A 20,970-nucleotide genomic window follows, 5' to 3' on the forward strand; every position below is an offset into this window, starting at 1 on the left:
GCACCGCACTGGCCAACAAGTCAACAACAGCCACAGGTCCCCCAGCTCCTCTCCGTCCACGCGTCGGCCATGCACGCGGATCGGGCACCTGGCTGCCTCCCTGGCTTGGCTCTGGCTCCTCCCAGCAGATAGCTCGGCATGGGAACACATGCGGCTCTCAATCGATCGACGTGCTGTGGGGGTCATGTTGACTCGTGAGCATTGGTGCTGTCAGCTCGGTGATCTCACTCTGATCACCGTGCGTGCGCCCAACGTGTCCCATGCCCTTATTACAGGCATGTATGTAGTATGCGCGTGGTGACAACGACTGACAAAAATACTTTCTGCTTTGCGAGCTAGCCTTCTTGTTCGTGATGTTCCTTTCTCATTTCGTTCAGGGGACGGAGATAGTAAAGGTGCATCGTGGCGCCCTTTCTTTACGGTCCAACTAATAAAAGGACAATGTGGTAGGTTAGGCCCTGATAAAAAAAATGACCAGAGTCTTGACTACTTCACCAGAACATATTCTCTGAAGATGATCGACATGGTGACATGTTTCGCGCGCGGACCGCGTGAAAGAATGCCAACGGCTCATCACGCTCTTACACGCATAGGCGCGTGACAGTAATACTTTGTACAAACTAACCTTGCTCGTGATGTGCCTGCTGCCCTGCCAACTACAGAGTATTTAGGCCCTAACACATGACTGACCAGAATCTCTACTACTTCTTTTTTTTACTGAATTTATGTTCGGATGATGTAGTGACAAATGACGCAGACCGCCTGAGCAGAAGGGCACACGCATACTCTACGCTGCACACTTCATAATGCACATGCACTAATTAAGTACAAAGTACTAGTATATGGTGTAAATCCCTCGCACAAAAAGTATACGGTGTAAATCTGCATGGAATTAAGGGGTTGGTAATTAGCAAGGCGATTAAGCGCAGGGCCAGACGAGACGGGCTTAGCGTTGACGCACGCGCGCTTGGACACGTCAGCAGCAAGTCACTGGCCGTATCGAGCCTCCCCTGGATAACCACCCCTCCAACGCACACGTCGGCGCCAACCGCATAGCCTCGAGTCCCCATCTGCAAGCTAGAGGTCCCCAACCACTCCTGGCTATCTCCGTCAAAATACAGTTAATTAAACAACGAGCGAGGCTAACATTTCGCTGTTAAGAGCGAGCAACACATGCTTCTTGCTAAGCATGCTTAATCATTGTCCTTTATTTGATCCTCCACTGAGTAGTGCGTGTGCTGGTGAGTCCGGTTCCTATCAAGGTCTCTAGCTATCTAGTGAAGTTTGTCAAATTTTACTTAAACGACAAGGACAATTTGTCAAAATCAAGTGCGAGTACGAAGCACATGCTTCTTGCTTAGCGTTTGATAAATCATAAATGTCCTTTGCATTTCCATTGACTGGCTACAGTAGGCTGGTGAGTTCGATTCCCATCTTTAAGATCATAAGTACTACCCACAGGTTTGTCAAATTTCACTTAAAAACAAAAATAGTTCGTCAAAATTGATCAAGTGGAAGCAAGCTCGCCCATGCTTCTTCTCTGGCACGAGCTTATATATTTTCCTTTGCATCTTCACTATTATTACCGGTGTGCTGATGAGTTTACAGATCTTAAGTGCCCACAAGTTTGTCAACAAAAAGATCTTAAACAACAAGGATAATTGGTCAAATCAACTGGAAGCAAGTTAGCACATGCTTCTTCCCTAGCATATGCTTCTTGTCCTTTGACCCTCCAACGTCCATCATCTTGCTCAGTATGGCTATGCACAGGAATTTAAAACAAAACACCATCTCGTCAGCCCCATGGTATTGAAATATTTGCCCGATAAGATTAGTGAACTGGACCGGTGTGTGCAGATGATACAGCAGCCCCATCCACACGCTGCCTAGCTTATTTGCTAATGTGTTTGTGCCATCTAACAAAGTGGGTGTTTGCAACGGGGGATTGCACCCCGTGTATTTCGTTTTAGAATGTTTTGATGCATCGACCATTTGTGTGGTTTGAGAAAAGGGAGAAAAAGGGAGCTTGTCGGAATTTTCCTTTTGAGACTTGTAAATCAATCAACCTCTTCCTACTCAGTCTCACGTTTTCCACATGTTCTGCATTCACGAGTTGCATTAGCAATTGTATCCTCTTCTTACCTATTTTATCTCTTTCATGTGGTACCTACAAAAACATGGTGGCCTAAACCTATGCATGCTTGATAGTATACAATTGTATGCCAAGTTAACTACTACTCCCTCCGTCCCAAATTATGATTTGTTTTAGCTTTTCTAGATAATTTTTGCTATATCCTGAAATATAAGATGTTGAAGGGTTCAAAATTTGTACCTAAATATAAGTCATCTTAGGATGTTTTGAAAACTAATTATTCCCATCCAGCCATAAATCAGCAAAATGACAACCAAACCAGGTATTAAATAGGGTACATGCGTCTTTTGTACTCTCCCTTAATCTATCTTAGAATTGCTAGAATGCCTTACATTATAAGACTGGAGGGAGTATCTAAATATAGTATATATCTAGGTGCATAGCAAAATAGATGTATCTAGAAAAATCAAAACGAATTGTAATTTGGGACGCAGGTAGTATAATAGTAAGTTTCTTTGGCATCCAGTTGATGAAGTTAGGGGCGAGTTACAATAGTAACGTGGAAGTTAAGGATTTGCAACTTCTTAATTTTCTACCACATCAAGGTTTACCATCTATTACGTCAATTAGTATCATTCACAATGAATGGCAATCCTTGGCGATGAACAGAATGGCATGAAAAGATTAAGAGCAGTGCATCCTTAACTTTCCTGATTAGACAAAAGATTGTGAAGGTAGTAGTAATCGAATAGTACTATGTATGTATATTTAGATAAGGCCGATACGACCATATATCCATTATGGCATCCATCCAACCATGATTTCGACAACATGCATGAGGAGACTTATTTTTGGGTGTCGCTAGCAATATTGCACTCGCCCCCTTTGACCTTGGACAGAGCTGACCCCCGCCTGTAACGCGGCGCCCAGACGGAGTTGGATTGCGCACGTCGCCATGGATTAAGAAACGTCCGGCTCAGAATCGTTTCGTGATAAGATCGATCCCGGCCAGCTAAACACTCTCGATCGCCAGCTATAAATACACCTCCACCCTTCTTCCTCCCCGTCCCATCGAATCCAAGAAACCAAAGAGCTCTCGCTCCCTCCACAAAGGGAAGCCGCAGCAGCCTAATCGCGGTAGGCTAGCTAGTCACACGATCGAGATTGCCTTCGCACTGCAGGCGGCGGCGGCGGCGGCCATGTCGTCCTCCCCCGATCTCTCCCGCGTCCTCCCCCGCGTGCTCATCGTCTCCCGCCGCACCGTCCGCAAGAACAAGTTCGTCGATTTCGTCGGTGAGTTTTTCTATCTAATCTTCTCTGGTCGTTTCGTTAGTCGAGCCCATGGATTTGGTTATTTTGGACGGTGGTGGCTGACGCCTGCATGGCGCTCGCGTGCGGTGTTTGTCTTCTGCTTCCTCAGGGGAGTACCACCTGGACCTCATCGTGGGCTACGGCGCGGTGCCGGTGATCGTGCCGCGCGTGGCCGGCGTGCACACGCTGCTGGACTCGTTCGAGCCCATCCACGGCGTGCTCCTCTGCGAGGGCGAGGACATCGACCCTTCGCTCTACGAGTCCGCCGACGACGCCGCCGGCGCTCTCTCGCCGGAGCAGCTCGAGGCCGTGCGGCGCCTGCACCCGAGCGACGCCGCCGCCGACCACGAGAAGGACTCCATCGAGCTCCGCCTCGCACGCCGCTGCCTCGAGCGCAACATCCCCTACCTCGGCATCTGCCGCGGCTCGCAGGTGCTCAACGTCGCCTGCGGCGGCTCGCTGTACCAGGACGTCGAGCACGAGCTGGGTCCCGCGGCCGCCGCCGTCCGGCACATCAACTACGACGACTACGATGGGCACCGCCACCCGGTGCGCGTCCTTCCCGGCACGCCGCTGCACGAGTGGTTCGCGGACGACCTCGCCGAGGGCGAGGACGGCGGTGCGCAGCAGCTGATGGTGAACAGCTACCACCACCAGGGCGTGCGGCGGCTGGCGCAGCGGTTCGTGCCGATGGCGTTCGCGCCGGACGGCCTGGTCGAGGGGTTCTACGACCCGGACGCGTACAACCCTGGCGAGGGCAAGTTCATCATGGGCCTCCAGTTCCACCCGGAGCGCATGCGCAAGCCCGGCTCCGACGAGTTCGACTACCCCGGGTGCGCCAGGGCCTACCAGGAGTTCGTCCGCGCCGTGGTCGCGTACCAGGAGAAGCAGGTGGCCGCCGTGGTGCCCCGGAGCGCCCTCCCCGCGTCGCCGAAGCTGAAAAAGGAGATGGAGAGGCGGCGCAAGGTCATCTTCCGCAGCTTCTCGCTCGCCAAGGACAAGTACCTCTCCGGCGGCCGCGCCCACACGAAGCCGGCGGAGCAGCGCGACCTCGACGCTGGCGCCGAGTTCCTCGAGGTAAGCCAAGCACATTCGCTTGCTCTCGCCGCCCATGCCGGTGCGAACGCGAACGAAGCCAAGTCCGGTCGAGCTAACTTTGTGTGCGTGCAGTCGAACACGGCGTCGCTGAGCGTGCAGCAGGAGAAGCGGCTGAAGCAGATGGGCGCGACGGTGCGGAACGCGTCGGGGTACCTCAACAGCCTGAAACTGAGCGACGGGCGCGAGGCGGCGGCGCGGGCGCTCATGGCGGAGATGACGGTGGGCCAGCTCTCGGACCTCGCGTCCTTCTACCAGACCATGGGCAGGATCTGCTCCGAGGTGCTCGACAGGAAGCTGCAGGCGCTGCACCTGCACGAGTGAAGAGCTCGAGCGCGCGTAGCGTGTCCGGACGCGTGCCCGTGCCGACACCGGCAGCTTGTTTTGCGCCCTGATGTTACTATTAGCATGAAAAACTGGGTGTCAAGGCAAGTGTTTATTGGTTAGTATTCTGTAATGTTATTGCCGTGATGTTCGAGAAGTATTGTGGTTTCTCCGGGTTAGTTTCTGCTTGTTTGACTTGGCGTCTATGTGCAATGCACCGGCCGGAGAACGCAGGTCCAAGGCTTGAGCCCATCTCCTGGACTGACAGGGATGACGTTTGACGAGCAGGCGAGGTGACGTCATTCTCATCCGGAGTAAGCAGGTCTAGTAATCGAGAATTCGAGATCAGGTGGTACTCGTACACTGCAGCTCAGGTTTGGCATGGGAGCTACCCGGTCAGAATCTCGGATGGTTTGACTTGCTATGCAGCCTAGTTTTGCAGCACAAGTTCAGCTCAGTTGCTTCCTTCAACCTTCTCTCAAATATTTCAGGCCACCACCTGAACTGAACTTTTAACTTCAGCAATCGATTTTCGTACACAAATAATTACTGGCCGAGAAAACGTTTTCCCGCCGCAACTGCACAATGAATTTGGAGGACATCCGAGAGCCATCGGTATCAGACGGCGACACACAAACTGAAGGCAGGCGCAATGATCAAAAGACGAGAGTAAATCACCTCACGGGCATACTGGCGTGGGCACACTAAAAAGTTGTTGGCCAGTTGGGGGCCTTGGGGGGCAGTGTGTGCGCAACTCCGGCTTGTCCTGGAGGTCGCTGGTGGTAGGATGAAAACTGCAGGCAGGCGCCAGCAGCACCCAGATCGCTAGAGGTGCTGGAACGCACGCAACGCAAGGTGGCACGGAAGCAGCGCTGCCGCGGTCCAAACTCCAAACCAAGCAACCTGAGCCGCCCCTGTAGGCTGTAGCCCCCCGCTGGATGCTACCGGGTACTCCGAAAATCTTTCTGCAAGCATCAGGAATTCAGGCACGTGCCACATGCACAGCTCCTGCAGCTATTCCGTTGTTTCAGTATAAACAGGACAAGCCCTTTTTTGTTTTTTTTCCTTTTAATTAGAAGAACAAGCCTTATTCAAGCTGAACAGCTATGGAGCACCAAAAGCTTGACAGGGCTGCATGTATTGACATTTACAACCAGGAATATTTTTTTATTGTACAGCGGTTACTGAGATATTTGGATAAAACAACAATGCCAGCTGATACAGCCTTATGAGTATACATACTATCTACACCCTGATCAAATGTTATAGGTTTATAACCCTGAATGAACTGGAGGCTACATGCTTCCTATTGCTCGTTTGTTTCCAGTTACAACAGTGGTTGTCCATTTGAACAATGCGTGTGTGGAGTGCACAGCAATGCTCCCGAGGAAGCTCCAGACGGACAGACAAAACCACTATATCATCTTCATTTCTGCAACAGTTTCATATAGATTGATGAGTTCTAGAACTTTTTATTCGCTAGGAAAAAAACTAGACAAACTTAGAAATGCTACTATTTTGGAGCTTCACAATTAACATTTGACATTTGTGACTCTGCATGATAAAGAATTTTGAATTTACGGTAGCTCGAAACAATGTTTGCAGGTGGCTATATTGTCAGTTCTGAAAATATACAGTACTTCGACATGGGGAAGAACCGAAGAACGCAATACTTTCACAGGAAACCAGAGGGTAAGTAAGCAACAGGGATAACTTGACATACCGAGCCATTGTTGTCCAAGTGAAGGAAACCACCATGGCCACGGGCGTTTGTAAACTTGTACAGAGGTCCAAAGGCTGACAATAGAATTCGTATGAGTCATATGAACTAGAAACACAGTTTGAGCTTTAATTTGTTTTGTGAAGGTCTGCATCGTGCAAGGAAGAAAGGAGCAGATTTGCCAACAACAAACATAGCAACATCAAGACATTAGCATTATAGATGAAAATATCTGAGTTTATAAGCAGCATCAAGGCAAAGAGATGACAGCTCTGAAAATCAGTACTCCACCAGCTCATAATGCTATAGATTTTCACGGCATAAATAGTTTCCTCAAATGAAAAATTGCAATACAGAAGGGTTTGGGTTCAGCAGGCTGAGTCCAGGAAAAACACGTCTATGACACAACATGCAGAAATCAAAGCATTACTGAATCTTTGTGGTCCTGAAACCATTACTGGACCTACAACTGTAGTTTTCTGTTTCTAATAAAAGTAGCCATGGCTGTAGTCTGCCAGTGGCTACTTCTTTAAAAGAGGAACTGAAGACATATAGAAAGAGTAAGACTACCTTCATAGCCGCCATACACTGGATCTTCAGACAGTAAAAGAGGTGTGTCCAGATCAATAAAACTGCATCCATAAGTTTCAAGAATAATTTTAGCAGCTGAAAACAGATATAAGGTGTCGAACAAAGTGATATTTCTTTCAATTTGTGGGCTGCAGCATCCTAATCACAATGTAAAAGAAAATATTTCATACTTCCACAACAAACGCACCTAAAACAACCAAGCCCAGCAGCCAGATGGCCAGCAAAGCCCATGGCGATTCTAGTCTCAACCATACCGCCAATCATCAAAGCGACATTGGCCTTTCTTGCAGCATCAATTATTTCAAGGGCTCCAAGAACCCCTAATTTTGCAAGCTTGATGTTAATAACATGGGCCAGATTTCCATGTATTATTTTCTGAGCATCAAGTAAATTCCGACAACTTTCATCAGCAGCAACAGCAACTTTGTGTTTCTCCATGGCAACAATACTAACATCACGGAGACCCTCCCAATCATCTCTGTGAACTGGTTGCTCAAAGAGTACAGGGGTCACACCCATTTCTGAAACCAGTGACAGAATAAAAACAAAATAAGTTTGGAGAAATACTGGGACAAGGTTGGAATATCCAGATGATGAACAGCTAATAAATTCGAAATACTGAGGCAAGATCAAAAAGGCGAATCCATATAGTAGCACAGACTTTGCAGGAGTACGAACCGTTTAATCTATCAAGAACTTCAATTGCTTGATCAGCTGTGTATCCCTCATTTGCATCCAAGATAAATGAGCAGTCTGGATGGACGAGCCGTATAGCCTTCAGAACTTCTATATCCGAGTTCAAGTTTTTCCCAACCTTGAGCTTCAGCGTTTGAAACCCTTGCCCTCGATATTTTGCAGCCAATTGAGCAGCTTCATTTGGGGCCACGATTGGAATCTAGGTTGGGAAATATGGAATATCAACTTTGGTGAAGGTGTTTATAAATTTTCTGGATACAGGCAGAGTATGATGGGATGACCATATACCGTTATGTCTGTGGTCACTGTATCCGATGCCCCTCCAAATAATCTCCACAGAGGGATGCGAATGCTGTTAGCAACCGCGTCAATCAGTGCCATCTCCACTCCTGCTCTAGCCTTAATTGGAAAATATACAATCAAATACAGATGCAACGAGAAATCTTGTGTCTGAAGTAAAAAGCAGCAGCCAAACACTTGAGTAGCCATTGAGAATATCAGAAACATATGTTAATGCATGTCTGATTTTACATTTATTCCTCACCAGTCCTTTTTATATATATATATAAATGGAGCACTTCCACATGAGCTAAAAGAAGTAATCATTTTTTCCGCGCGGAAAGGACCTTAATGCTTAGGGTAGGGTTTTAATTGATATAAAATTGTTTGGTTGAGTGGCTTGTATTCTGAACGAACTGTTCTAAGCTTGTAAGTAATCAACAATTTTACAGGTCAAATGGGTATTCAAGGACAATTCTACCAGGCACAGTTACCATCCAGAGACCAGAGCAAATATTAGCGGATATAACCAAGCTTAGTTTTCAGTTATGCATCTGAAGAAACATGGGTACTGGCTGCAGAAATTGGTTATCGTGCACATCACTTCAGTAATTCAGCGCCTAAAAGACAATTCCCATCTACATCGAAGTGTATACTTCAAACTGCAGTCGCCCCATCAACATCGGGATCACCACATTCGAAAAATTCAGATTTCCACAGCATCCTGGACTTGTCAACGCGAATCACGTTCGTATCTCACGATCAAACACTTGTCTACCCACACGGTAACTGCGTAACAGAAGGCAAATTTTACTTGGTGATGAGCCGGACGACAAGGTGCGGATTCCTCACCGAGGCGAAGGCGTGTCCCGGGAGGACACCGGCGACTTCCTGGAGCATGGCGCCGAGCGGCGCCGCGGGTGCGCCCGCGAGCGCGTCGCAGGCCCGGCCCGCGGCGGCGAGCGCGGCCGGCTGGTCCTCGGCCGTGACGGAGGGCAGCACGGGCGCCTCCCCCCATCCGACGGCGCCGCTGCGGAGCTCGACGCGCACGGCGACGTTGGAGACGGCCTCGAGGCGCGAGGACGCGATGGTGAAGGGCGCGGCGAGGGGCACGTCGAGCGGGCGCGCCTCAGCCGCCGCCACGTCCACGGAGAAGGTCTCCTTGAGCGCGCCGAAGCCGAACGACTCCACGGGGGACGGCGGGGACGGGGACGGGGACGGCGAGACGGCGCGGAGGCGCGTGGAGGAGGAGGAGGAGGAGCCGGGCTGGCGGGCGGCCGCGACGAGGCCGGGCCGCGGGCTGGCGCCCGGGCTGGCGGCGGGATTCCCGGAGAGCCGAATAAGAGGCGAGGACGCGGAGGAGATCGAGGGGTCCATGGCCACCAGTGGAGAAGCGGAGACCGGAAGCCGGGCCGGCGGGATTCCCGGGGAAGCGGCGCAGTGAGGCGGGCGAGCACGGGGGAGCGACGCACTGGGGCGCTCGTTTATAGTAGAGCAGCGGTTGGTGTTGGTGTTGCGCCGGCGCTCGATGGGGAGTTTTTGTGGGTCCCGCGGTGTCAGTGGGACGAGAGGAGCCAGTAGGCGGTGACCAGCTGAGTCACTGGCACACGGACCCGGCTTGCAGGCCGGCGGCGACAAAGCGACAAGTGAGCATCCTGTGGCACGGGAGAACATCTCTGGTGTTAGAACCCTTACGCTGTTACCGTATTGCCATTTCAAATTTGTGCATCTACATTATTCAAAAAATTCTAACAAAAATATAAATGGATAGTTCAAATCACATTGTACCATGATGCAAAAATTTGAGATACAACAAAAACTTGTACAAGATGCAATAAAAAGAAGAAATTAATATTTTAATAGTGCGGGTTGCAACGGTTCATTTCAGACCCTTAACCTGCTACTATTCATAGGCTAATTTCTCTCATCACACGAATTTCAGTTGCATTATAAATTTTATATGATGGTGGATGCTTGCATACTTTGTATATTCATATTTTTATTGAAATTTTATATGCACGTATAGAAATATTATCATGTTTGGTAACATGGTAGTACCTAGCCACCCGTTTGTAATGATAGATATGTTCTCTGTGGCACGGTCCTGCGCTGCAGCCACTTGCCGTGGCGAGTAGTGTGGCTGTGTGGACGATGCCGTCGAGGACGACGGTCGGATACGGGCGTGGCGTCGGAGAGGAGGGCGGATCGCTTGCGCAGCCACCGACATGCGGGCCCCGTCGTCGCCGTGGCGTGGATTCCGGATTCCGCGACGCTGACACGTTGGCGCCGCGCGGATGCCACGGCGTGGCAGCTCATCGCGCGGTGCCGCATCGCTCGTGGTGTTTCGTTGCGGAGCGCGAGGGCACACATCAGACGTCCCGTTCGGGGCTGTGCTTCGGCCCCCCGTCAGTCCGAGCCCCGTCCCGTTTGACCGGCCTGAACGTGTCCGTGACAGGTGGGTCCGCTACAACGGGCCGGTGAACGTCCGTTTCGGTTGCTTTTCCCTGATGCATACTACCATCTGCTAGCAAGCATCTCTGCTTATGTCTGTTTTTTTTTTCAGACGATATCTGAAGTCTGCTAGCTGCTGCCACCACTCCATCTCAAATTCTCAAAGGAAGAAAAAGAAACCGAGGACGAGTCTTCACTCTTGGTGTGGTCTCCGTCAGCTGAGTAGTGTGATTTCACGTTGACAAAAGAGGAAGCCATCCATGAGCTGCGATGGATCACTTTGGATGCCGGACCGGACAGAAAGCACTGCTCGTCCTCGTCACCAGCTAGGGCCGGCAACTATGCATCCATCTGCCCCTTGGAAACTTGGACGGCCGAGGAGAATATAATTCACCGGCGGGGGCAACTAACCACGCACGATTAAGATCGCAAGGCATCACTTCCTTTTCATCTGCAGTGCAGCGACAACTACTCCTCCTAGATCTTTTGAGCTGATGAGCACATCGCATTCCGTGGAGGAGGCTAGTTTAGGACCAGAATTAGGTTTGCATAGCCTTGTCTAGGGCACGGCATTGTTTACTGAATTGCCAGGCTCGAGCTAAGCACTGGCTGCTGACTGCTGATTGGGCGTCTGAAGATGAGGAGGACGGGGAGATGCGGATATCTGAAGCGGTTCAGCCTGCCACCAGCCGTCGTCATCCATGTGGTCAGCACTGGCAATCACTATGCTGATCTCGCCGTGTCGTTTTCCGTAGTTCTCTAACCTTGAAAGGCTCGGTGTCGCCATCATGGTGGTTAAAAAACATAAACTAACCGGCCAATGGTACTAAACTACTGCTAATGGCACACTACCTTTCAGGGGGAAAAACTAATGGCGTATTAGCCTGGCCACAGCTCCCAGAGTTGATCGATCTCGATCTCATCTCTTTCAGACGTGTGACTCTGCGTGAAGGAGAGGGGAGAAAAATACTAGCACGTCGGACAAAGGGGCCGGGGAATGGGATGCACAGGACTTGCAGTACCTTTGTGTTGCCTGTGATTCACGGATCTGGAAACTGGACCTGGTTGTTCGCTCTTTTTTTTTAAAGAAAGGTTATTAGTTTAGAACGCCACCCTTATTTTGAAACGAGTTAGACAGCATTCGGGATTACTTTCAGTCGATCTGAAAGAGGGATCGAGGTGCGATGCATGCACTCGGATGCTGGGTGCGGTTCTTGAGGGCACGGCGAATTCAACCAAAAATGTTTCCTGACAGATCCCTGAATCTACTCCAACTTTGCCTGCAACTCCATTCAAGCAGTCTGAGTCGAGCACAACGGCAACCATTGCATGCTCAAATCTGAAAGAGCGTTTCCTGAACTTGATTCGTTCCTTCTTCTGGCGCTCCCTTTCTTTTAAGTTGTTTATTGGGTCGAATCTCTCTCACTGTACAAGCTAGATCTCAACGAATCTTTTTTTTTCCTTTTTGAAAGGAATCGTGTTTTTGAATTGGTGGTCATATATTGTAAAAAGCCTCTATATAACTAGGTGAAAGATGCAACTTTTCGAGCTTTGCCAGTTTGCGTGGTAGATCAGCCGCTAAAATTACGTACGAACTCTTCAACAAAGAGAGGAGGAGAGTTAAACAACTCTTTCCGCGCAAGTAAGGCATGTTCCAACAATCCATCCACGAAACGAAAGCCTGAATAAACGTCAAGCTAAGCCGCCTGTCGATCGAATCCGGGATCACAAGAATTGGATCGGATCCCAGTTCCAAAAGGCACTTGCACAACAAAGTATCGATGCCGAAAACAAAGGTCATGAGGCAAAGGTATGCTTTGCTTTCCCAGGCACCGGACGCCGTGCGGATCACCCAAGCCGGAGCTCCGATCCTATGCCGGCTAGCTATAAGAACACATCCTGAGCTGCATGGGTGATCTCGAGAACAGGATCGGATCAGCCCAAAATGGCGACGACGATGCACGGACACAGCGCGCCCAGGCTCTTCGGCAGGGAGAGGACGCTCCACGCGGCGCTGGGTGGCCGGAGAGGTGCCGAGACGCATCGCCTGAGCTGTGAAACTCTGAACCGGCGGCGTGGTTCCGACCGATGCGCGTAACTGAAAGCCTGTGTTTTCGGGTTGATGGTTGCAGCGGCGGACATCATCCTGTGGAGGGACAAGAGGGCGTCGGCGGCCATCCTCGCCGCCGCGACGGCGGCGTGGGGTCTGTTCGAGGTGGCGGAGTTCCATTTCCTGACGCTGGTCTGCTACGCGGCCATGATCGGCATGCTCGTCTTCTTCATCTGGAGCAACGCCTCTTCGTTCTTCAACCTGTAAGCCCTTTCTAGTTTCTAAGCCCACGGAGTGTAAGGCCCATAAAACAGGCCCGACTGTATCTCAAGTAGGCTTTTCGTCTTAAATCTGATAGATGCAGACCATCCACACAGCAGGCCTTTGGTCAGAAATATCAAACAGAGGCCCGTGAAATTCTGATCTGGTTCCTTTTTTCTTTTTTTTTCTTATTGATTCCAAACCTAATGAGAAAGAAATCAAGGAGACTTTGTAATTTTACCTGCAGGCCGGTCCCTCGAGTGCCTGACCCCGAGACACTCCTGTCAGAGAGAGCGACCAGGCAAGCGATCCAAGGCGCGCACAGAAGGCTGTCCAGGTTGGTCGAGACGCTCTACGACATCGCCTGCGGCAAGGACATCAAAATGTTCATCCTGGTGCGCCACCAATCTGCCCATTTAGTCTCCTACCCAAAACTACACGCATCTGATCAGTACCATCTCCCTGTGCGCTGAACAGACGGTGTTCTCGCTGTACATCGCGTCGGTGATCGCCGACTGCTTCAGCTCCCTGACGCTCCTCTACCTCGGTGCGTAACCTGCTAGCATGGATCATCTTCGGTGGAAGTTTCAGAAACAAACTCACAGCAAAGCCAAAAAAAGAAACTCTTGATGATGATGATGTCTTTGTTGCTTGTGCAGTGGTGTTGGGCGCGATGACGCTGCCTGCGCTGTACGAGCGGTACGACAGCGAGGTGGACCACCTGGTGGCGCGAGGCGTGCACGACCTGCGGACCCACTTCGCCGACATGGATTCAGGCGTTCTCAGGAAGATCCCGAGGGGGGCAGGCGCTGCAGCCAAGTGAGATGAGATCGACCAGCAGGAAAGACAGGAAGGCCACCACCCACCACTGAATACACGGCGTCGTCTGATGATGCATACTACTCGTGCAACTGAAAACTGAATCAGAACACATGCACACACTGATCCTCAAGACCTCCCCAAAGGAAATGGATGCTTGCTGAAAGAGAGAGAGAGGCAATCAATATATTGTATTGATCATCTCGTGTGAGCTTTATACATGTACAACAGTAGCATGCATGGCAAACGGATGCGTGCGATATACTAGCCTAAAATTCAGGTGCTAGATCTAACACCCCGATGGAATCGGTAAACCTAGTTTATCCTATAGTACCAACACTTGCTACCAATAGGATTGCAAAAGCACGGCTCGTCTGTGTTCAATGTAAAAGCTGCATGCAGGGAAGACGAGAACATGACCTGTGATGCCGTGTTGTACAGTACATGCTACCGGCTAATGGTGATGGGTATTGCTCCGTTCAGTTCAGCATGTGAACTTCCGTAGAGACTTTTCATGTTGCCATCCGCTACGTCTGTTTCCCACCGCCGCTAGCGCGCTGCTCTTCCCTTTCGCTTTGCCATCGATCGCCATGGAGACGACACCGCTTCCGGGGATCATCAGGGTCGGGTTGCCGGGCAGCGAAACGCACGACGGGGGACAGCGACGCACGCCGAGTCGGATAAAGATGGTAACGTCCCGTGCGTGTGAGGTAACCGGCACGCTCTGGCTGGCCGGGACCCGGGAGCCCTTTCTTTCTCCGCGCGATCTCCTTTGTTTTCCTGCCTGCGCTCGGTGATCTCATCTTCAGGTGTCGGGTAATCTCATTGCACGGCTCGCCGCGCGACCTGATCTGCTTCCCGGTCGCTGTCTGTCCTGGCAGGGCGACACGTCACCGACCGTGACATCGGCCACAGACGACGCCCGTGTTTGCTTCTTTTTAAAGGTTTCAGTGCTTCACCGCTGCTAGACTGCAGTGTGCTCTGTGTATCTCGTCAGCTGCTCGGCGCTGCCTCTGCCGGTCCTTGTACTTTCACTGTTTCCACAGCTGCATGATTCACCATGCCGCGACTGTTGTAAGCGCATGTCGTACTCATCACAAGCTGAACCTGAACTCTGAACTGGGTGGGGCGCACACTAATTTGTATGGCACTCGGCCGAGCTTGAGACCTACACGCTTGCTTGTCACGTCAGGGCGAGCTTAGCCTTTGTTTAAGAGCTTTGTTGTTCTCATCCAACTTAACCTATCTGATCCATTGTATCAGGCTACCAGTCGCAGCCAGTTTAGGTACCCACGTATCCAATCCTTATCCTACGAGGGTTGGCCGCCGGAACCGTCAACGTGTGTGCACGCTAAAGGACAGCGACATGGAGTGGGTGAGCCCTCTTCCATGACTGGTACACAAGTTTAAGCAATCATCTTCGGTTTATCCTGGCACTAAACAAGGCCGGCCACTAATCATTGGCCAGTCAACAGATGGTACACCAGCATCCATCCATCCGTCCACCAGGGAACCCAAGGCGAAACTACCGTGCCGTGACAGCCACAGCAGATGGCACTGTTTCCTGGACCCGGAACTGCGAATGGTGTGCCGGCTGTTTCGGTGACCGGGTGAGGAAAGGAGCACACGGGATTGCGCCGCCGGCCCAGCCCCGAGGGGAGCACGCACGTACGGGCACGGGGCACCTGCTGTGCGGCGTCGCGTCGTCCGGGGGACCCCAGCCTTTTGGGCTTTTTCTGGCGTTGGCGTGCGGCGGGCACCGGGGTGGGGGGCACGGGCAGGCAGCCGAGGCCGGGCGGTCAAAAGGAGAAAGAAGAGAGAACAATGGCCAATGGGGGCAGCACCGCTCGGCGGCTGCGTGCTGCGTGGTGGCCCCTGGTGGGGTGGTCCGCCGCGGCATCATGCGCGCTCGCCCGCTCGCAAAGGCGTGCGTGCGATGGGATGGCGACGGCGAGAGCCGAGAGGGAGACCGCGTGCGCATTGGCGCTTTCGGGAGGCACGCTCGGGTAGCGGCCTCGCCGGGTAAAGATCACGGGAGAGACCCATCGCCGCCTGTCGGCCGCTATGACCCGGCGGCACATCGCGTTCTGGTAGGCGGGATGCTTGGCGTCATGGCATGCGCCCGTTCCGGGAACTAGTTCCGTCGGCCGTGGCTGCCATGCTGACGCAGCGGCACCGTTCGGCCAGCACCGGGGCATGGCAACCAGGTGGGAACGCGCGGGCCGCTCGTCGACCAGCCTCACGCGGGGCATGGCGGTACATGGCCCGAGGTGGCGGCCGACCCTATTCCTATTCCCGGAATCCTATCCTCCGGAGACGGACGCGCGGGGACAAACGCACCTCGTCACCCCGCCCGCTTTATGACTCCGAGCCGCGCACGAGATCCATCCCGGCCTCGGAGGACGACGCGACGCCCGCCCGTGCCAGCTCCCGAAAACAGCCGAGAGAGATCCTCGTGCGCGCCCCGGTGTGGCCCGGCGCGCTCGCACGCCCGGGCCGAGGCGCGGGCGCTGCCGGCCGCCTGCCCGCCGGGTCACCGTCACGCGCCCCCACGCTGGCTTCCCCACCGGCTGGGCGGCGGTGCAACATGGGCGAACGGGCCGTGGCCCGCAGCGGCGGGCATGTGCCACGGGAGTGGGGCGCGGCAGCGAATCCCCCAAAATCAGCCAGGGCCCGTGGGACCCGCGCGGCAGCCTCTGCCTGTGCTCCTGCCCCCCCTCCCTGTGCTCGCCCGCCGCAGCCCCACGTGCGGTGCGAGCCTGCCGCGCTGCGACCACGCGGCCCGCCCGCCCAGCTCGGACCGCGCACCGGCCGGCCGACCGGCCAGCCCTCGTGCCAGCGGTGCCGGCCCGATCCCATCCGCCGCGCGCGACGCCGGCCGCCGCGTACCCCGAGACGTGCGGTGGCCGGCGTCGGCAGCTGCCCTTTCTACGCCGGATCCAACGCCAGATCCCCTCCGCGTTACCCGCCCCTCGTGTACACGCGCATGTAGCGACCCACCATCTACAGAAGGAACAGGAACGATTTTGACCAACCCAACAGCTGATTTGATTTGATTTTGACCCCCGACGAGATGACTCAGCGTCGGCCGTGGCCACGCCCACACACCCAAATCATGGAGCCACAAAAGAAGGGACACGAAAGGAAAGGCAGAGCTGGCTGATTACTGATTAATGCTCCTGGACGTGCTTGCCAGGCTCTCCGCGCCCTTTAAATACTACTACTTTACTTGTAGTAGCAGTACAAGGGAAGCCATAAAAACCACGGAACCCAGCCGTAAAGCGACGGCGGCCGAGGACGATCATGAGATGGATCGACTGATCTTGGCGCTGGCGCCTCGCTTCCTCTTTGGCCGAGGCGATCGGCTGGGTCGCCCGGCGAGGAATGAGATCCCAGGCAGTGGCAGATCACATCATTAGCACCGCATAACCGAGGATCCGGAGACGAGGACCACCGCGCCTACCCGGGTGGCCTCCCTCCTCCCTCCGCACCAGGACTCCTCTGCCGTGCTCAGTTGGGGATAAACACCGGTTTTACGCTTAAAGTGGAAGCAATTTGCAGATATATACCCTATAAACAAGACGACGTGATTTAACTCGGAAATATCTGATGGAATTGGTTGATCCATCACATCGACAAAATGACCCCCATCCAGATCTCACGATATGATGGTGGGGAACAGGACCATCCGAACAAGAAATATCAATTTGCGGCTTTGCATCTTCTACTTGTCTTCCACAGGAACGACGGATCACAGATTCACAGGGGGGTTGCAGTTTGAGCATGAGACTGTGACCCTGTTGATTTCCTCTGCAACTGGACAGCCCACGAAAACGACGTCTGGCGTTTGAACTCTGCTACACTTCAAAGCGAGGTCATTTGAACGCTCTGAAGCAAACTGGGAAACACACGGAACCAGGGCCACCCAAGTTGCAAGGGAATCAAGGTCAATGTATTAAACGATAAGAAACATACCAGCATCAACACCAAAGTACAAAACCGGACCGATGTATACATATGATATTTTAACTCGAATGAAGTTTCTACAAGCAAACTAATAACACTTATCTGCACCTCAACCTGAATGACTTCCAAGAGTTGAAATTTACAGAGGGCTACACAAATGATGAGTCCTTCATTTTTACCAAGTTCTTTTGGACACTATATATTTATTCAAAATAAGAAAAAGAAGAAGAAGAAGAATATGACAGCAATTGGAACTGGATCCAACAACACTTGGCTCTCCCCAATCTTATCCAGCACAGTCACCCTTCTTTCAGTCTGGCCAACACAAGAACCATCCGGTAATAATCTTATTTTCAGTCCATGCTTGGATGCATACTTGATTTGACCCCAAATGCACAGCTTCCTAATAGCAACACCTTGCCACAGACTCATGTAACATGCAGGAGCAACAATAATGATAACAGCAGGATAACTATGCCTCTAGAGTTTGCAACATACCCGAATTCACCAATCCACATCCTCAAGCTATGAAGCGCGGTTCTGCTTAATGTTTTTCACCCTGACCAGCATCAGGAGAGACAATGGGCTGATACTGAGGTGGCAATGTTGGAGGTGCTGCTGCCTGCGAGTAGTAGACTTGTGGGCGATTCGGATCAGCGTACTCATACCCATAGTTGCCTGCCATGTTCGCAACGGGTTGCTGAGCAGGGTGGTGGTGGGATTGAATAACATGGTGGTATCCCACTCCAGCATATCCAGGTGCGGCATTGGGCGCAGGTGCTGCAGCAGCTGCTGTTCGGTAAACACCAGGTTGCTGCTGCAATTCAGGCTTCACAGTCATCTGAGGAATTGGCACGGTTGGCTTTGGCGTTGTGTCAACAAGGGTCGGCGGTGGCAAAGATACTTGTGCACCAGGAGGCATGCTATATGGCTGAGGTGCATTCTGCTGCATTGGAATGTAATACATCCCAGTGTTCGGGTCAAATGCAGGTGCCTGTTGTGGCCGCGGCACAGGCTGGGGTGCCTGCTGTGGGACAGGATGGTGGTAATATGACTGGATTGGAATGAAGGTCCCAGTGGCTGGGTTGTGGATGAAATGCTGATTTCCAGCGGTAACAATCTGTTGTGGAGCTGGCTGCTGTGGTTGTTGCGGTGGCTGCTGCTGCTGCTGCTGTGGCGGAGGCGCATGCATCTGGGCAAAGACATATCCGGGTGGGGGCTGTGTTGCTGCGGCAGCTGCAGCGGCAGCGGCAGCATCCGGAGCTGATGCCGGGAGGCGGTAGCTGGCAGCTTCCGTTCCCACCGGCATATCTCGCTTTAGTTCCGCAGGTGGAGACCTATCGTTGTAGTATACAGCTCTGAAACAATTGATAACACGCATGGTCCATGTAAGGTTTCATCCTAACTCACAATCAAAAGCAATCTTTCTTCTACGAAAGATGATAATCAAAGCATACTAATATGTAAGTAAAAGTAGGTCAGGATATAAACAAACTACCTATTGGTGGGATCAATAACGGGTGGAACCTCCTGCTTTGGAGGCTGTGGCTTCCGACTTCCGCCACCGTGATCGGACTTATCATCGTCGGAGAACACTCGATTGGACGCCTCAGAGGGGCTGGCAACTGGAACGGCCATGGCAGGGATCGGCACCTGCGCTGGCGGTTGCATGTAGGCCACAGCAGGCGGCAGGTGCTGCTCGGAGATCCCCATCTGCGCGAAGTGGTCCTCCACGGTGGCAGGTGGCATGACGCGGGCGTCCGGCGGGCGGTCCTCCGGCCGCACGCGTATAGGCGGCAGATTCGATAGCGACGGCGCCGAGGAGGTCGAGCCGAACGATGAGTTCTTATCCAGCATCGGAGAGTCCGGCACGGACTGGACGTCGTGCGGGTGCCTGCCGGCGGCGACGGCGGCGGCGGCGGCCGGGAGCTTCTGCTGGGTGGCGCGCTGGTCCTCGGAGGGAGCCGAGTTGGGCACCCCGCTGCGGGAGTGCACGGATGAGTCGTCCTCGAGGCCGAGGAGGCAGTTTACGGAGGCGGAGTCGGTGGAGATCCCCCTGGGGATGCCGTCGAGGGAGCCGGAGATGGCGCTGTTGAGGGCGTCGACGAACCAGTTCTCGGACTTGGAGGAGTCGTCGAGGAGGGAGCCGAGGGAGGAGGAGGACTCGGGCTTGGCGGGGAAGAGGAAGAGCCGGATCCGCGAGGTGCGCGAGGATCCGCCGCCGGAGGAGGAGGCGGCGATGCGGTCGTACTCGTCGACGAGGTTGTCGAGGTCCTCGTCGGTGGAGACGGAGATGAGGGAGTCGAGGTCCTCGTTGGGAAGCTGGTACTTGAGCGTGAAGGGCCGGCCCCCGAGCAGCGACCGCGAGAGGCGCGCGTGGACGTCGGCGAGCGTGGCGTGGCGGTCCACGGCCACGATCCGGGTCTCCCCGCCCAGGTAGCAGAGGGACTTGTCCGTCGGGCGCGGGACGATCCGGCCCCCGAAGCTGCACATCAGGCGGAGCCGGCCCCCGCCGCCGGCCGCGGCGGCCGCGGCCGCCGCGGAGGACGGGAAGGGTTCGTCCCACGAGTCCCCGCCGCGGCTGCGGGGGGAGGACTCCGTGGACTCGGGGTACCCGGGCCCGGGCCCGGGGCCCCCCACGCCGGCGGCCGTCGCCGGCGGCACCGGCTCCATGGGGGCGAAGCGGGCGGCGGGCGGGGGCGAGGAGGGGCGGTTTGCTGCTCTGGCTGCGCTGGCTCCTGCGTGGGTTTTGGGTGGGGGATTTTATTAGATTTTGGGGAAAGGGGAATATATGAGAGGAGAGGAAAGCAAAGGGGAAGCGAGGAAGGAGGAGGGAGGGGTGGTGGGCCCCGCGCCAGGAAATATCGCTGGTTTACGGGAAGCTGTTTTGCGGCCTGTGATCTAGGCCCTACGCCCCCCTCTCTACCCGCCCTAAGGCGGCGGCGGCGGCGGCGGCTGCCTTCTCCTTCTGGATCGGTTTTTCTTTGTTCTTCTCCCACGCTTTTCTGTTGACGCCACGGCCACGCCGCGGAGAGCGCCATCCGGCCGAGTTGTTTTCCTTTCATCGTCTGTTTGATTATTCCAACTAGGACGGCTTGGTACAGCTTTGAGACTGACCGTGCACAAATTGACCCTCGACCAGAGGAAGTTCCATGTAAGAGCTTGAGTGGTCGAGTGGCATTCAACCGAATGCTATGCAGATGTTTCATGATGGGCAGTGGCGGAGCTAGCAATTAATTGAAGGGGTCGATTGCTGCAGTATACCCTGCTAAGAATGCACCTGCTGACGATGACTCAACATCGACAAATCAACCG

The 20,970-nt window shown here is 53.4% G+C and overlaps 4 protein-coding genes across 4 annotated transcripts; 2 read left to right on the forward strand and 2 right to left on the reverse strand.

Annotated features, from left to right (window-relative positions):
• Window positions 1-3,143: 3,143 nt before the first annotated feature.
• Window positions 3,144-5,177, forward strand: LOC112895221 (putative glutamine amidotransferase GAT1_2.1). The gene is made up of 3 exons (XM_025963154.1): window positions 3,144-3,385; window positions 3,513-4,480; window positions 4,574-5,177. The coding sequence occupies exons 1-3, from the start codon at window positions 3,292-3,294 to the stop codon at window positions 4,820-4,822; spliced, it is 1,311 nt and encodes a 436-aa protein (XP_025818939.1). The 5' UTR covers window positions 3,144-3,291; the 3' UTR covers window positions 4,823-5,177.
• A 754-nt stretch (window positions 5,178-5,931) lies between these two features.
• LOC112895220 (L-Ala-D/L-amino acid epimerase) lies at window positions 5,932-9,549 on the reverse strand. Its single transcript, XM_025963153.1, has 7 exons — window positions 8,961-9,549; window positions 8,118-8,228; window positions 7,812-8,028; window positions 7,321-7,654; window positions 7,113-7,174; window positions 6,546-6,619; window positions 5,932-6,254 (listed from the first exon to the last, which is right to left on the reverse strand). Exons 1-7 carry the CDS (start codon window positions 9,483-9,485, stop codon window positions 6,249-6,251), a joined length of 1,329 nt encoding a protein of 442 aa, XP_025818938.1. The 5' UTR covers window positions 9,486-9,549; the 3' UTR covers window positions 5,932-6,248.
• Window positions 9,550-12,434: 2,885 nt separating this feature from the next.
• LOC112894680 (reticulon-like protein B9) lies at window positions 12,435-14,176 on the forward strand. Its single transcript, XM_025962459.1, has 5 exons — window positions 12,435-12,589; window positions 12,692-12,872; window positions 13,118-13,265; window positions 13,348-13,417; window positions 13,530-14,176. Exons 1-5 carry the CDS (start codon window positions 12,505-12,507, stop codon window positions 13,691-13,693), a joined length of 648 nt encoding a protein of 215 aa, XP_025818244.1. The 5' UTR covers window positions 12,435-12,504; the 3' UTR covers window positions 13,694-14,176.
• Window positions 14,177-17,619: 3,443 nt separating this feature from the next.
• LOC112893220 (leucine-rich repeat extensin-like protein 2) lies at window positions 17,620-20,431 on the reverse strand. The gene is made up of 2 exons (XM_025960425.1): window positions 19,154-20,431; window positions 17,620-19,013 (listed from the first exon to the last, which is right to left on the reverse strand). The coding sequence occupies exons 1-2, from the start codon at window positions 20,326-20,328 to the stop codon at window positions 18,200-18,202; spliced, it is 1,989 nt and encodes a 662-aa protein (XP_025816210.1). The 5' UTR covers window positions 20,329-20,431; the 3' UTR covers window positions 17,620-18,199.
• Between the last annotated feature and the right edge of the window lie 539 nt (window positions 20,432-20,970).

The sequence above is a fragment of the Panicum hallii genome, chromosome 5, assembly GCF_002211085.1.
Source record: "Panicum hallii strain FIL2 chromosome 5, PHallii_v3.1, whole genome shotgun sequence".
NCBI classification, from domain to species: Eukaryota; Viridiplantae; Streptophyta; class Magnoliopsida; order Poales; family Poaceae; genus Panicum; species Panicum hallii.